Here is a 17679-nt window from a genome sequence, read left to right as displayed (position 1 = left end):
TGAGAGGGCTGTGAAGAGTCTTAGTTGTTGATACTACGATATAGATTGAAGTTATCAAGGTTGATATGGTCTGTAGCAGAATCGAGAACAGCGCCAAGTATCTCAAAGGACTTTCCCAAGGTGTCTGTGCGTAGAGTACTACTATGTGCGCTTGAAAAGGAGTAAAGACGTGACCATCATGTGTTCAGGATAGAAGTATGGGGAGTCCTCTTTGACTGCTGGTGCCATAGTGACTGACCTATTGCTGATAATGCTGGACCATGTGGAAGAAGGTAACTTGCTCTGTGTGAAGCACAGTGACAGGTTTTAAAAGTATCTTTTATATCTAATTATATTTCTTTAATTGCTGTGAAAGGTAGGGAGTTGGAGTTAAAGTGATCTGTTATGAACAAGGTCTTGTTCCGAGTGGGCATTCCAGAGATAGTTCCAGATGCCTGGAGGGTATTAGGTAGGACAACCTTACATGTTGTCTTTGTTGCATGCTTACTCATTTGAGTCCGTGTTAGTGTGTCTGTTAGCTTAATAGAAACATTGAATGGTTGTCCTTCTCTTCAGCTTCAGTAATCGGTATTCATTTAGCAGTTATACCTCAGAATTATCTACTTTTGATCCTACTTCAAAATCTGGTTCTCAGATTGCTTACAACTTGGCAAAAGCGCCCCGCCGCAAAAGATGAATCTCCTACCTCACTGCCCAAAAAACTGGATTTTAGTTGACTGGTGCCGGAAGAGTGGTGTTAAACAGCAGTTTCACCACTCCAGCTCTAACTCTCTAAAGTGTTTAATTACTGTTTGGTAGTATCCGATATCTTCACTTTTAATATGGCAGACATTACATCCACGACTTTTCGACAGAAGTCCCACTCTGCCAAAACCTAAATAAGACCTGAAGTATGGCTTGAAAAGCACAAATCGAAAAGTCATCCATTGAAATGTTCCTGTTTACGCTGTCTGTTTGAAGATATATCTTCATGATCGAATGTGTCTTCTTTGAGAAGGGTCTGCATGTCATATACTACTCTGCTTTAAATAGTTCTCAGAAATCCTTGTGGCCTGTTAAAGAAAGGTACAAGAAGAAACTGGACCTGCAGATTAATTGTTCACTAGAGCATCCCCATTGGCTCTGTGTCTTGGTCAGCTTCGTCTAGGGAAGGAGGGGGGGGGGGGCGCGTCTCTTCCCCAAAGGAAGCTTTTTATGTGGTAAGACACATTTACCATCCTTTTGTTAAATTGCAATCTAAACTTTCCATTTTCCATATATAATGTAGAAAACAGCCACGAGTGTGATGAAAGATAATGGGCCTTCGCCCTTATTTACTTCAGAGCCTTACCAAAGATAGTCTTTCGAATGCATACATTTTCTTGATACTAGAAACGTAAAGTAGAGTATACCCTTTATAATTCTAAAATAAAATGTACATTTTGCGTGCTTCATTTGTAAGATCACTGCAAATTAGACCTCGGTGTCTAAACATTGTTTTTTCTTTCTTGGACCAAATATAACTTCAAAGGCTTCTACTTGCCATCAACATTAGTGTTGTAGTCGCTTGTAGGTCTCAAGAAGTACATTGATGGTTGTTCCACTGTAGACGATATACGTGGTATTGCACGATATATCGCTGCTGTTGAAATGTGCAGTGCAGCCCTAGCACGCTTTCTCTCATCCCCTCTGTAAACACTCCAGTGTGAGCTGCTGCTCGGCGGCCTTCCAGGTGTCTTCACAGCTTGTTTCCATGCAAACCTAATTAATCTTCTATTTACACCTATGATAGTCTGCTTGGCAATGTTTTTCAGCCTCTTGAGACTTTCAAGGAGCTAGTGATTCTCTGAGAGCCTTTCTCTGGTGTCGCAGATCCTCGTCATCTACTGGCTCTGTCAGAGCGCCTGCAATAGGCCCAGTGAAAGTTCAGTTACACAGGCTTCATTTGCATAATTTACAGCACTTTGTATTACGCTTTCACGCTAAACTATGCCTTTACGCCACATGGCATAATTTGTTGGCACTTGGGTAAAAATTCCAATTGCGGAATACACCACAGCAACAAGTACAGCCAGAATGCTATCAGCCCTTGTTAGCGACGCAGATCTGTTTTGCACCTTCTTTAAGCACTATGTGCATCCTCGCATAAGTTTTGGATCCGAGGAAGGAACTTCACGCTGAATGCCACAGTTTTGCCTAAATGCGCAAATGAAAATTACACGAATTTCGCACATTGCTAGGCTACACTTTGTGTTGAAATTTTTTATTAAGAATATTTTAGATAAAGCATAAATGGAGATACATATGCAGAGGATACAATGAAACGTAGCATAAATGAGGAAATGAGTCATAAAGTGTAACAAAAGAGGCATAGAACAACAAATCCTCTAGAATTCATAGGGCAGAACTAAGAATAAAAGGGAAGAAAAAAAAAGAGAAGAGAAAAAGAAAGAGGGGAAAAGAAAAAGAAAAGGAACCCCAGAGTAACAAAACTAACTTTGAATTGAGATGGAAGCAAGAGGAGTGAGAAGGGGAGTAGGAAAGAGGAATAAAAGAAAATGAACATGATGCGAAAAAGGTGGAATTAAGAAGGAAAAGCAACCGTAGAAGAAGGAGTAGAAACAGAGTCGTTGTCCACTGTGGTTTCCAGGAATGGGGACCAAACTTGAAGAAAAATAGAAGCTTGATCCTGCAAATTATAAATTACACGTTCGTAAGAAGCTGTTTGTACAATTGCCACCAACCATTCCTCCTGAGGAGGAGGTAATGAAGATTTCCAATGACGCAATATACACATTTTTGCCGTGGCTAGGGCAGTATGGAGGAGACGAGTCTGTGGTTTAGTAAACTTTGGAAGGCCACGAAAGTCTTGCAAAATTATATTTGCTGAGAAAAAGGGCAAAAGCAAGGACATAGAGGTGGCCAAAGTCTTTTGTACCAAAAGCCAAAATGATCTAGTACGAGGGCATTCACAGATAATGTGCGTTATATCACAACTGGTAGCAGGACATCTCCAGCACAAAGAATGGGAAAGTAACTTAGCACAATGTAATTTGACCGGGGACCAGTGCCATTCATGGAGAATTTTAAAAATACAGAATTTAAGGCGAGCTTCTCGAACACCTTTATGCAATCCTTCCAAAATGAGATCCCACTGGGCATCTGAGTATATCACAGAAAGGCGTGATTGCCACTTCAATTGAAGAGCTTTTGAAAGGGGTTGCGAAAATAGAGGATGTAAAAAAGTCTTATAAAGGCCAGAGGTGACACCCTTAAAAGTTCCCCATATATTCAAATAAGATAAAATAGGAGAGGTGGACAGCGGCTCAGGTGGGGAACCCAGACGTTTTGTGAGAGCTTTTTGAAGATGGGAATATTTACAGGATTGTGAGGGCGGGAGATGGAATTCCTCACTGAGTTGGGGAAAGGATTTAAAATTGTCACCATGGAACAATTGTTCCAGGGAATGAATACCAGCCTCCTGCCATAGAGGCCAGGACAAAGTACGACCCCGCACTCGAATAGCTGAGTTAGACCATATAGGAGCATTAAAGTGAAGCCGCAAGTTAAATTTAAAGATACGGTGACTTCTTTGCCAAGACTTATACATAGCGGATAATATAGGATTTTTGGGGTCAAGAGAACTGGAACCCTTGCCATATAAAAGGGATAAACCAGGGCCAGAAGCCAATAAGTGACGTTCAAGTGGAACCCATTGGGGGACGTCTTTAGACTTGGGTAAAAAGAAAGAAAGATGGGAAAGATGGAGGGCAAGGGAATAATGCTCGATAGAGGGAAGACCCAAACCTCCATGCAATTGGTGGGACTTTAATTTGGCTAGGGTGAGATGCAGTTTAGCTGTACCCCATATAAAAAAAATAATTTTCGAATCAATGGACCGAAGAGTAGCCAAAGGAATGGTCAAAGGGAGCATACCCAGAACATAGAGAAAACGTGGTAAGGTGACCATCTTGATCGCCTGAACCCGTCCCCAAAGGGATAAACCCAGGGCTTTCCATTTGTCGAAGTCTCTTTGCATTTGCGCAATTAAAGGGGTTAAATTGTCCGTGACAACGTTATCCAATCCCCTATTGAGGAGTATACCTAAGTATTTAAGTCGAGAGGGTTGCCAATGAAATGGAAAACCAGAGATGGCATCCTTCGTAGTACCAATGGACATAGGTAATGCTTCGCTCTTGTCCCAGTTTATCTTATATCCAGTGCAAGAAGAAAAATCATCTATGACACGGAGGAGAGCAGGGAGAGAGCGGGGAAGATCAGTAAGTGTAAGAAGAATATCATCCGCATATAAATGAATTTTAGAGTGACCAATTGGAAGAGGAATGCCCACCACATCAGCCGATGGACGAATTGCAGCAGCTAGAGGTTCCATAGCCAAAAGGAAAAGAAGAGGGGAGAGTGGACAACCCTGACGGGTACCCCGTCGGATAGGAAATGGGGTAGAAAGAAAACCACCACAGTTAACTTGGGCAGATGGGCTATCATAAAGTAGTCGTACTTTAGCTATGAACTGATCACCTAATCCAAATCTTTGCATGACAGTAAAAAGGTATTCCCATTCGATGCAGTCAAATGCTTTTTCAGCATCCAAAGAAAGGAGGGCATCATCTGCAATGTGTTTAGCTGACCACAGGGCATGGGAGGGAGTACGTAAATGATTGCGGGAGGAACGACCGGGAACAAAACCTACTTGGGAGTTATGAATTAAAGAAGGTAAAATCTTGCGAAGTCGTGATGCGAGAATGCTAGCAAGGATCTTAACATCAGAATTCGAGAGAGATGTAGGACGATAGCTACCACACAATAGAGGATCCTTGCCAGGTTTAGGCAAAACCGCTATGATGGCTTTGTTAGAGATAGAACCAAGAGAAGACTCCTCCACTGCTTCCCCAAAGGCAGCATGAAGAGTATCAATCATGCTCTGACCAGTCCATTAAAAAAATTCAGGAGGAAAGCCATCATCCCCCGGGGCTTTATGGCACGGCAAGGCAGATATAGCTGAGGAGATTTCATCCATCGTGATAGGTCCTTCAAGTAGAGCTCTGCCATCATCGGAGAGGCGTGGAAGATGAACGTCATCTAGAAATTTAGACATTGCTAGCGTATCTACCTGAGTGCCTGGGGAGTAGAGCGATCTATAAAATGAGGCAAACTCCTCAACTATATCTTGTGGCCGAGTAAGGATATTGCCACCACTAGATTTAATTGCTGGAATCGCCATAGCGGCCTCTCTTTGACGCAGCTGCGCAGCCAATAATCGACCATCCTTCTCCCCTTGCTCATGACGACCTTTCAACTTTTGCAAGGCATATTCTGCCTTAGAAGTATAAAGAGTATTGAGGGCCATGCGTGCTTGTTCCAATAACTTATGATTTTGAAGAGTCGGTTTTGAAATATATAATTGAGAGAGTCGACGAATATCCTTTTCTAGAGCAAGTTGTTTGCAGCGTTCTGTTTATTATAAAGAGCTGTGTCCCGCATAAGTTGACCTCTGATGGTTGCTTTAGCCGCTGCCCAAACCATTCTTTTAGAGGAAACCGAATCTTCATTATTGAGAAGATAATCACGAAAGTGGGATTGCAAAAGAAGTTTACCCGCTGGCGTTTTATATTTGTTGATATTCAAACGCTACGGTTTGCGCCCCGGACTCATAAGACCCAAGTCGAGCGATAAAAGAACAGGAGAGTGATCAGAAATAGCTGCTTCTAAAATCTGGGAATCAGTAACCAATCGAACTGAGTGTTGTGAAAGAAGAAAATAATCAAGGCGCGAAAACGTACCAGGAGTAGAAGAGAAAAAAGTGTACTCTTTGTCCTGTGGGTGACTTAGTCTCCAATGGTCAATAAGACCAGTGTCGGTAAGGATGTCACAGAAGATGGCTCTGTCCGAAGCGTTGATGATATCAATGCAGCCTGTTCTGTCAAGAGCAGGATCCGGAGCCAAATTCCAATCACCACCAATGAGAAATTGAGAAGCATTTATTTCCGAAAGAAGACGATTGAGTCGAAGGAAGAATTGTTTTTTGGGACCCAGAGGAGCGTAAACAGAACCAAGACAAATAAGAGTTCCCAATTTTCAATTTGACAAATACATATCGACCATCTGGATCAGTCCATGTCTTGATAATTGTAAACGGAAGTGATTTCCGAAAAAGGATGGCCACCCCGCACTTACGAACAGGGTTAGGATTGGTGGGATCAGGCTTGGAAACACTACTATGAATGACTTTACCAACCCAATCCCTGCTAAGCTTACTAGATTCAACATCGTCCAAATGAGTTTCCTGTAGTAAGGCAACATCTACATGCTTAGAATGCAAGTAAGAAAGAACTTTTTTGCGCTTGATATAGTGGGTGAGCCCATGAACATTCCAGGAAATCACCGACAGTGAATGAATAGAAGACATGACAATAGGATTGAACAAGAAGATAATAATGAAAAAAGAACCGAAAATAAAGAAAGAAAAGGTGTAGAAGAAAGTTTACTCTGGGTGTGAGGGGAAAGAAGAGAAAGAGGGAAAGGAAAGGAAAGGATAAAAAAGTTAAAAAGGCAGAGTGAAAACTGGAACAGACAAAGCAAATAGAAATAGAAGGAAAAAGTATGAAAGATGGAGAGGAGAGAAAAAGAGAAAGAAAGAAAAAAGAAACCTAAACTATTAACTACGGGTCTGGGTGCACCTACAGCACCGCCAAGGGAGGTCAGACCCCCTTCGAGCAAAGAAGAATTGGGATCTAGGGAGGAACTGTTAATACGAAATATTATAAAATGCATTTAGAACATATTTGGAACAAAATTGGAAAACATACAATACTTTCATGGAACATAGTCAATATTATAGAAAAATTATTAGAACATGCTACGAGAATCATATAATAAGAGAAGAATATGAGGAGAAAGAAGTGAAAGCAAGGAAAGTAAAATAAGAAATATGAGAAGTGTAAGAAGTGAAGTAAAAGAAATATGAAAGTTAAATGAGATGAAGAAAGAGGTCCGGTACCATGATAAGGAGGGGAGGTAAGAAGGAAAAGAAAGTATAGATGAGAGTGCAAATGAATAGAAGCATAAAAAACAGAACTTATTATGAAAAATACATGAAACCGTTCAAAGCGGGATGGAGGAAATAAATAATGTCCCATTTAACACAAGCATAGTGTCATAGGAAAAGGAATGCATTAGAAAAGGATTGCCATGTATAAGAGAATAGCTGTGAAGGAAACCTGTAATCAGGTAAAGACTCTGGGAGGCCAAATAGCTAATGCAAAAACATAAAAGAACAAGAAGGTATAGGCCACAATACGAAAACAGAGAACAAAAGTAATTATACTTCAAAAGAGAACACGACTTTAGTATAAAACCTGGACGAGAATAATAGGATGAGAAGAAGAGAAGACATAGTTAATGAAAGGAACAAAACACGGAAAGGGAACAAACCAACAATGTCATAGAGAAGGAGGGGAAGAGATAATATGTAGAAGAAAAGGAGGAAAAACCATAAAGTCATACAACAGAAGAGAAACAAAAGAAAATGATCAAAGACAATTTAAACATAAAGAACAATGAAACAAAGTGACATCATATAAAACCGGAATAAGAAGAAAAAGATTTAGCAATAAGAGTAATAACAATACCGCATCTAGGGGAATGAACATGGGAAAATAAAGGTCACCTGTAAAATGGATAACAGCCTTATAACGTATAAGAAGCAAAACCTGAAAATAATTAACCACAAAACTGAAAATCACATAGTAGCAGTAAATATATAGCAAGGCATAGAACACTATATAGAACATTAACGAAATATAAACCTTATTATACCATGCAATAAAACCTCAGTGAGTTAAGCAAGCACAAAAGCATTGTGGACAGTAAACTCTGCTATAAGCTTATAAAAGGAGAAAAGCAAAAAAGCATTAAAGCATTAGGAGAATTCAGTCAGCATCAGATGGCGTCTTAAGAGGAGATCTAGATTTGTCTCTTTGCTGCATGTTGGTGTGAGAAGAGACAGAGCGTAGAGCCGAATCCTTGTCCTCTTGAGAGCGAGGCAGACGAGTAAGATCTCTGCCACGTTGTCTAAAGACAGGAGAGGTATATAAATGGGACTTTGATGGATTCGTAGATGAGGGTCTGGATTGAGAAGCGTGGGCATTGGAAGGAGACTGAGTTTCCATATCATCGGATCTGACATTATCCAGAAACTGCTGTAGAAGTACAGGATCGTAAAAGTCTTTGGACTCTCCATTCCTAGTAATACGGAAACGGGCAGGCTCAAATAAACCATATTTGATGTCCATTTGACGTAACTGGGGTCTCATGGAAAGAAACGCTTTCCTCCGTTCCTTCGTTTCTTTAGAGAAGTCTGCAGCCATTTGGATGGTATGACCCTGAAACATAAAGGAGCCACATGTATGAGCCATTGATAGGATCTGTCTAGTTTGCTCATGCCGAAGGAAACAAGCAATGATTGGTCTAGGTCTTGCAGAAGATCCAGGACGTGGCGGGCCCAGTCTATGAGCGCGTTGGAGCTCAAGAGGAGGAGTGAAAGAAATTCCAGTCAAAGTGGGAAGGACATCACAAAGAAAGGACTTCATGTCTTGCTTTTCAATATTTTCTGGAAAACCAAAAAAACGGATATTGTCTCTACAACTGCGATCCTCCAAATCGATGATCTTACTGTGTAGGAAGAGTAGGTCTTGATCTGAACCTTGAACAGAATCCAGTCGACCCTCTATGTCCATTATTTTAGAGTCAATGACGTCAATCCTGGCATGGAAAGGAGTAAGTTCTGCTCTGATGGACTTAGTTTCTGCAGTTAATGAAGTCATAGCAATATCCAGGCCCTCTAACCGTCGATTAACCCCAGAAAGTTCTTGTAAAATGCGTTGCATAGTGTCAGATAGGGACTTATCACTCTCAGATAATGCAGCTTGCGACGAAGAAGGGGACGTAGAGCCATTACCTTTAACTGTCAAGGAAGAGGATTGTTTTACAACTTCATTGAAAAGTGGTTGTTTAGGCCCACGAGTACCATTCCTATTGTTAGACATGTCTCTGTACCGCTGTAGCGGCGGTCTGCAATAGCGAATGGAGTTAAAATTGGAATATGAGGCAATGGTGAGGCCAGAGGTGCATCAAATAACCGTAAGGTAAGAAGTTGTACGTGGCAAAGAAAGAAAGACCAGTACAATCAGCATATAGCAAATGCCTACTTCCTCCGTTATAAGCAGAACTGGCAAAGTCTCATAGTACGAAAACAAGAGGACACATTAAGAAATAATAATAAAGCTGGTATAGTCAAGTTATTCTGGCCTAAATAACATATATGACCCTTAATACAACTGAAGAAAAACGCCAAAGCCAAGTGGTAGCAGTCAAGAAAGAAGATGAACTGGTACTGCTGCAGGGAATTCTGCCAGTATCGGCAGCATTGGCTTTTTATGAGACATTCATAGTCCAATTCTGCAGGTGATAACAAGTATTATGAAATAAGAGGTCATGTTATTGAAAACCTGTAAACATTGCTATTGCACCTGGATAGTATAGCACCTGTGACTATGAGAAAGCGTGCTTCAATATGAGAAGTGTGCCAGCTCTATAGAAGTCCATTCCTTTCCCTTTTTATGCAGCTCTTTGTTTCAGAAAAAATCGCTGGTAAGTTCAATTTAAAAAAAACATTATGACAAACTCCTGAGGAGGGCGCTGTGTGTTTATAATGAGAGGCAGGAGCATTAAAAGAAGCAGTCTATATTCGAGGTGAAGCGCGCCCCCATCTTCTGAGGGGGCGCGGCCCTGTAGTAAGGAGGACGCCGCCTTCGCTGAGGAGAGGCGCGGCGTCAGAAGCGCGCGAACACCGCAGCGCACGCCGATGTGACCAGCCGCCTCACCGTCACTCTGCCTCCTCGGGAACACAAGCCGTCAGCTGAGAAACGAAACCACCGCAGCAACCTTCATGTCATTCTGAGCGCTGCAGTCGATCGAAAGATACCCCCACTTGAGCTGGTAAGTGAAGGAGGCTCGTCGGAGGTCTATCCCTCGGCGGAGCTCACTTAGCAGGCGGCCATCTTCCTGCGTGGCCAGACCACGCCCCCCGCTAGGCTACACTTTGAGCCATTTTGGACTTAGGAGTCATCCGCTTATCCTTTGATGTGGGCTTTGAGAAGGCTTGAACTGAGGCGGCCAATTAACTCACCTCTGTGTGTCGGTCCACCCTCTCCATGCTTGGGAGGGGCAGACCATTTATTGAGAAGGAGAAATGGTTGCTATTAATTAATCTGTAAATAATGACCAGAGACTGTATGAACCAATTCTTGTTTCAATCTTAAATTTGCTTCTGTTTATTAGTAATTGGAGGTACTCTTTTGTTTCTATGATTTATTTTAGGAATGAGTGATGAGGTCAAGGAGAAGTTCTCTACAGCATTTTCCATCGTGGGGATGTTCTCATCACATGCTGTGGGGAGCCTGAGTGTGTTCTTTTGTGCAGAAATAACACCCACTGTGATCAGGTAAGACTCCGTGGCTGCAATCACCTTGGGAGCTGGGGTTAGAGGGTACATGTTTCACAAGGCCAGCTGTGTGGTTTTCTGGATTCTCAACTTATACTCCGTGCTGAAAATGTAAAGAAAAATACTCTGTAATCCTATAAACTGGGGGTTTAGGGGTGGCAGCTGGTGCTTAATTTGAGCCCATGGTTTCCAGTGCACTTGGTTTCATGGTTTCCAGTGCACTTAATCATTAGCACCGGCACTTAGTCAACACCACCGGCACTTTTCATGAGCACCAGTTAAGGGCACATTCATTTTTGTTAGGCACAGGAAGGTCAAGTGATTACCCCAGAATCACAGGATGTTGAGACAAGACTCGAACCTGGTTCCCCAACTCCGAATTCTGCAGCTCTGGCCAGTACGCCACATCCTCTCCCCACTTTCATGGTTAGTAGTTAGTTATGTTTTAGGCGTGGCTGTCAGGAGAAATGGGTTGGTGGAAGCCGCCTCCTGACGTTAACCCCAGCACTCATTTTTTTCAAAATCACTGGTGGCAGCGGAAGGAGGTGTATTCATTTTGAGATAATGAAATAAAGAGAGTAGCATGACAATCAACTTAAACATTTTTAAAATAAACTCTGCCCCAAAACAATTTGCAATAAGGACAAACATAAGAGTAAATCTGTTCTGGTTTACTCAACTGACTGTAGATTAAACCATATTTCAGAGTTAATGCACCCACTGCAGAGGTCTTTGCATACCGAGCAAGTTCCGAGGAATAATACCCATACATTACCTCTGGTGGCAAATGCACTTACTGGAGAGATCTGTGTACTGTCACGTCACAGGTTTGATTCACCATAAAGTAGCAAAGAGGGTTAATATGCCTGCTGCAAAATTTGTATTTTATTTAGGTAGATCAGTGGGTTACTGCTTTCGTTTCGGATAGTGTTCCCTGCAGGTCACAAGTTACTTACAATCCTTGTAGTACAGCTTAGTGAGTTAAGAACCTACATCAACGGTCAGCGTACAAACTGCAGGTTGCAGGCTCCTACGGGTCGCACGCTACAATCCTTGCAGAACAGCTTAGTGTGTTGTGAACCTGCAACAAGGAGCAGCGTACAAAGGGCAGGTCATAAGTGTAGAAACTTGCTGTTTTTACCTCAGTATTTTGGTATTCTAAGGCTGCAAAAAAGGATTCCTTTGGGTAACCAACATTTACTTGTTCTGTATAAATTGATGATTATGCAATTGCTCGTATAGAAAGATAGATGATCTTGCAGTGCATGCATATCTTGTGCCAACAGAGATTGAGCAAGTCAAAAAAATGCCTCCAAATCATAAGGCCGTAAGACCTTGTGCAATGACAAGCTAAGTGTCTTTGTTTCCTCCATGGTGTTTGCATTGAGGTGTCTGGCTCAGGCTGCACCCAGCCAGTGTAAAGAGCGTACTTTTACAAGAAAATGGGTATGTCCTGTTCTGAAGACTCCGTGCAGTGTCCCTGCCCGAGTTTTGTTTAAAATTAGATGAATAACTTACTCACAACCATAAATCTCCCGTACCGCCCTCCTCCCTCAGTCAACATATGTATTTGCAAAGCGGTTCTCTCAATTGGGGTTTCAACTTACGGGTCACTGGGAACTACTTTACATTCAATGTATGCTTTTTTTTGACGGTCAGTTTGATTCTAGTCAGTGCTTGAAATGTAATAATTGAAATGCAGGTACTCTGTCTCAGTACCAGAGTACCTGCTTGTTTATCAGAAGTGCGGGTACTCTCCAAGTAAAAGTATTACGTCTCTCTTGAGAAGTGCCAGTACTCTTCCTCTTAAAATAAAAAAGTGCTGGTATTCAGTACCGGACAGTACCAGCCCATTTATAGCACTCATTCTAGTTTAAACGGACGAGCCCCTCCATATTGAATGAGTCATCACTGTGTTTAAGTGACAACTTGTTATAATGTGCTCGGGTTTCAGCAGCAAGAACGTGATTGTGTTAGGATGGCTTTATTTATATTCCTAACACTGTCTTAACCCCTTGGCCGCGGCGGTAATTCCGCTGCGGCGCTAGAGTAGAGGGGGGCCATGTGGCGCCGCCATGTTTGTCACGGAACCACTCCGTCACGAGCCGCGGTGGCGCTGTGCTTGTGACGGAATGGTTCCGTCACGGCCCTGCCCGCCTAATGGAACGCTCAGCGCAGGCGCGAAATCAGCGCCGCGCAGGCGCGGCGGCCGGGCTGTGACGGAACCATTCCGTCACCAGCACAGCCCCACCCCTGGCTCGTGACGGAATGGTTCCGTCACGAGCTTGCAAGGGGTTAAAAAATACCTTTTGGAATTTCACTGCAGATTTCCTTGCACAGGCCAATGTGAAGCAAACAAAACTCAAAACCTTTCTTTGGGTAGGGTTTTCAACACTTTCAGGAAAACATTATCTCAAGAAACAGAGTATTATGTGCAGTTAGTAATTAGGAAACACAATCTTCAAGTCAAGGGTGGCTAATCACTTCAAAGCTGACTCTTCATCGATGTAATTGGTGACAAGTTAGGGGATTTACAGGGCTATGTCTGGATTAATGCGTCACCTATTACCTCCTTACTGGAGTAATTACACGGGGGAATGCTGTTTACATTAAGTGTACTTCCCAGTGGACCATGCCATCTTCACATCTGCCTGCATCTAACAAGTGTTAACTACCAAAAGCTATGGCATGTTGCCTCTGTGCATCTGCTTGTATATTTTTGTGTGCGTCTGTGTGTGTGTGTGTAATTATTTTTCACTGAAGTGATGTTCTATTTAAGTATGATACGAATATCATACATTATATATTTTTTTACCTCCGTATTTACGGAAAAAAACAAAAGGTTAAAGTAACATTATAATTAAGTGAAAATGCAAGTTTTAATGAAACATTTAAATGAAAAAAATTGAATCTCGCTGTAATAGTTAACTGAAGTAGCTATAACTTGCGCACTGGCTTTGTACAGTAATGTCCGTAGTGATGTAATTTCAGATGTCATCAGTGATGTAAATAATGTCATAAAGCAAGTCATGAATGATTTCATATAAAAGATCATAAGCAGTGGATGGCAAGAGTGCAAGCTATAGTTTCTTTATTAATATTAGACATTTGTGGTTGCCACTATGCATTTATAGTCAGTTTCCAATGGAAGAGTATTTTTTATTTTACTAATGACTTTGGTACTGTTTGGTTAATCTTCATAAAACATTCCGAAAAAAAAGTTCATCAACCTCAGTTCCTTGCTGGAAATGTTTGGTGTGATCTGTTAAGTTAGGTCTGAGAAAAGGGGGGGGTCTCCAAATAGCTTTTGCCCCTTGCAACTTGTATTAGGATTTTTTGATGGGCACTTCAGCCAAAATGGTAGAACAGAATTGCACCAAATTTGGCTGAAAACTTTATCTGTACCCAGAATGCATGCTTGTGTGATATGGTGTAAATCTGATCAGTATTTTTTGAGAAATTGAGGCTCAAAATGTGTAGCTATATTGCCACAGGACCACAGTTAAAAAAAAAATAGTGAGTTTCATTTGGCAGAGGGCTTTTCCCTGTCAGTCTCTTCCTTCCACTGGAGCAAAACAGTCCCACAGGAGATTGTGCTCTGATTGGCCGGCCACAACAGTCTCAGACAATACAAACCAAACAATACTATGGTGTGAACTACTTTTTCTCACCTAGCTCCTACACTCAATCCATTCCAAATAAAATAAAACATTGCACCGAACACATTGCTGTACATGGAGTGGAATTTGAATTGGTTAGGTTACCAGAGAGAGGGGATACATTGGTTGAAACATTAGCCCACATTTTTTATTTGAATTATTTTTTTACTTTGTTGCACAGCAGATTAGCAGCTTCTCTATTTAGCAGGTGTTGCTACTATTGACCTCCCAGATTATGAATGCAGGAGTGCGACAAGCTGGGTCAATGCGATCAAGGACTCTACTCCCGTGATGCAATATATTCAGAGGCCCACCTGGGCAGGATATATATTGAGGGGTTATATGAGTTGGAGTAATTACGAAACGAACATGGCCATGCATGCTGCCTCTGAAGGAGATTTTACTCTGGAACGTATCAGGCTAGGCATGCGATCATTAATTTATCTGTCTTTGACCGAAGTTGTTGCTGTGCTTTTGAAAGACTTGTTGGGAGTGCCTTCTATAAAAGACAACTTGTGAGACTGAATATAAATGTATAAATATATATATATTCAGTACCTTTAAGGAGCAAGCTCCACAAAAATGTATGCACATTTACATTTTGTTGTCTGTTTATTGTGCAAAGGCTACTCTGGGGCAGTGGTCTAATATTCTTGTTTTCTTGCAAACAGCACATGCCCAGTGCAAACAATAACAGTGAATCAGTGTGCACATTAACCCCTTCACTGCGGCGGCTATTCCGCCGCAGTGCTAAGGGGGCGGGGGGGGCGCGCGGCGAGCCCATGCTGGTGACGGAACCGCTCCGTCACCAGCAGCGGTTGCGCTGTGTTCATGATGGAGCGGTTCTGTCACGGCCCCGCCTGCTCAATGGAACGCTCAGCGCAGGTGCGGAATCCGCGCCGCGCAGGCGTGCCGAGCGGGCCGTGACGGAACCTGTCCGTCATCAGCACAGCGCGACCGCGGCTGATGACGAAGTGGTTCGGTCACCAGCAGGGGAAGGGTTAAGGATAGTTTGGAAAAATCACCAGGATTTATTTTTTATGTTTTCGCCTTGACCACTTTTCAGAAGACAGCAGTGTATACCAACACACAGTGACATAACTTAACAATAGACGAGATCTAAAGGCTACTGGAAGGATGAGTGGCTACCAAGGATGGTTATGAAAAGACCACCAAATGCTGAGGGATATGGCATCAATAACTCCTTTACGATGTACTGTGCTCCCATCATTCTAACAAGTGCCCACCTATTGCCCTCAATCTCAAATCCTGTGTGCAGACTGCAGTGTGAATTGGGTGCTTGCATTAAGTTGTGGGGCTTGGAGGCAAGCTGTTGGCCAAAACTAGGGTATGCGGTTCAAAGTCTACCGAAGAGAACATTTTTGCCACAGAAAGAGCTCATGAGACCGCCATATCTATTTTATTGGAAGGGTGTGAGGTTAGAGGTATGCTGCAAATATGTTGCATCCCTTGTTTTCCTGCCCAGTGATTGGTCCTTCTGATCTGACGTCACCCAACCTTCCTACAGAACAGAACACAACGATTCCTGGTCAACCAATCTATTTCACCTCCATGCCCTAACTCAATAGGAGTCCCTCAAGGATCGACGTTATCCCCAGATCTGTTTAACTTGTATGTTGAACCTCTCACAGAAATTCTCCGAAAATCAGATATCCTACCACATGTAGGCTGACGACACGCAAATTTACATAAAGATCGCCTCCCTTGATGACATTGAAATAATGAATGAGACATTAAAAATGGCATTGCAATGGTTAACCACCAATCATCTGAAGCTAAATGCAAACATAACAGAGTTCCTACTAATTTCCCCTCCAAGGAGCAATATGGATATAAAGGAATGGACCAAACTGGTGACTGCACTAAACTGCACCCCAAACCTAGTCAACTCCGCTAAATCGCTAGGAATCATCTTAGACGAGAACCTGGACATGAAAGCCCATATTAATTCAATGGCGAAAAGTGCCCGCTTCCACCTGAGCTACTTAAGAAAATTGAAACCTTTAATCTCCGAAGCGGATCTTAAACTAGCAATCCAATCTCTAGTTATTTCTAGAATTGAATATGGCTGCACCACCTTAGCTGGCCTACCAAAAACGCACACAGCCCCACTAAAAGCATGCCTCAATGCAGCGGCAAGACTCATCACTGGATCAAGAAAATGTGATCATATATCTCCCCACCTGAAAGCTTTAAACTGGCTACCCTATGAAGCCAGAATCCAAATGAAGATATTATGTATCACTCATAAAGCGATCCATTACAATACTCCAAAATACCTAGCCAAGACAATTGAGCTATCTGGAGGCAACAGACCAGCTAGGAGCGCCAAAGAGTTGCTACTGTGGCCAGCCCTCTTCCGAAAGAAAAGAACCTATGACAGAGCATTCACAGGAGCGGCCCCCAGACTCTGGAACTCACTCCCCCCTAACATCAGGAAGATTCATAACATCATAACATTTAAGCGGGAAGTGAAAAGCCTTTTGATGAGTAGATTCCTTACATAGGGAAGCCTACTAATCCATTTTATGGTCCATTGCTGTCCTAACACTGAACATTTATGTCACCAGAAGGGGAAGACCCGACATAAATTGTAGGATGGCTAATTGAGGACACCTGATTGACGCCTCATTTAAGACTATTCTGTATCCCTACCGTTACCCCATGTCAATATGAACATATAACCGTATTTCACATTCAAAACTATTTAATCCTCTACCTCAATTTATAGGTGTTTATAGGGCTTATGATATAAGTTAAGTCTAACCTTACCTCCTAATGTAAAGTGCACATGCGTGAGTATCGTAGATCTACCTCATCTATGCTTGTTCTTGTAGAATTGTTTGTATATTTATTAATCTCCAATTCACTTGGGTGTGTTTTCAGGGCTTATGATATAAGTTAAGTCTAACTCTACCTCCTAATGCAAATTGCACATGCGTGAGTAACGTATATCATCTACCTCATTTCTGCTTGTTTTGTAGAATTGTTTGTTTACATATTAATCTCCAATTCATTTTCTATGTTAAGCACTCTGATACCCAAGGGTCTTGTTCGCGCTATACAAAACACTATAATAAATAAATTAATAAATAAATAAATACACCAAGGCTGCCAGAGATCAGCACAGAACTCTCTTAGCTGCTAGATTTGAAAGGTGGCAGTCGGAGGGGTCACAGGTAGGAAAAACATCTGTCTTTTCTGCACAGTTGATGGTGGTGCAAGTATTAGTTGGGCCCATGCTGCTACCACACTGATCACACATGATACTATATGGCAATGAGCAGCACAGAATTGTACAGAAGATCTACATGGAGAGCTTGGCGAGCACCATTGAACTGTGAAACGCTTGAAATCTAATTCCACTGCAGTCTCCATCGTTCATTTTGCATAAGTGGTCAATCCACAGGATGCGTCTTTCCGGTGCGATGGAGGACCAGCTACTGGGGACTACAGGTGAGCAGGTTCATAAATTGGTGATATGCAAACACAGTGGTC

General features: G+C 42.2%; 1 protein-coding gene across 1 annotated transcript in view; it reads left to right on the top strand.

Annotated features, from left to right (window-relative positions):
• LOC147659221 (solute carrier family 22 member 23-like) overlaps positions 1-17679 on the top strand; it is a 655822-nt gene that overhangs the window by 599205 nt on the left and 38938 nt on the right. The window contains exon 9 of the mRNA XM_086951876.1: positions 10378-10501. Coding sequence (XP_086808002.1) covers positions 10378-10501 — 124 coding nt within the window. The remainder of the gene's footprint in view (positions 1-10377; positions 10502-17679) is intronic.

This window comes from Lissotriton vulgaris, unplaced genomic scaffold, assembly GCF_964263255.1.
Source record: "Lissotriton vulgaris unplaced genomic scaffold, aLisVul1.2 SCAFFOLD_384, whole genome shotgun sequence".
NCBI lineage: Eukaryota > Metazoa > Chordata > Amphibia > Caudata > Salamandridae > Lissotriton > Lissotriton vulgaris.
The sequence above is the reverse complement of the archived record's forward strand: the minus strand, read 5'-3'. Positions and strand labels throughout refer to the sequence as shown.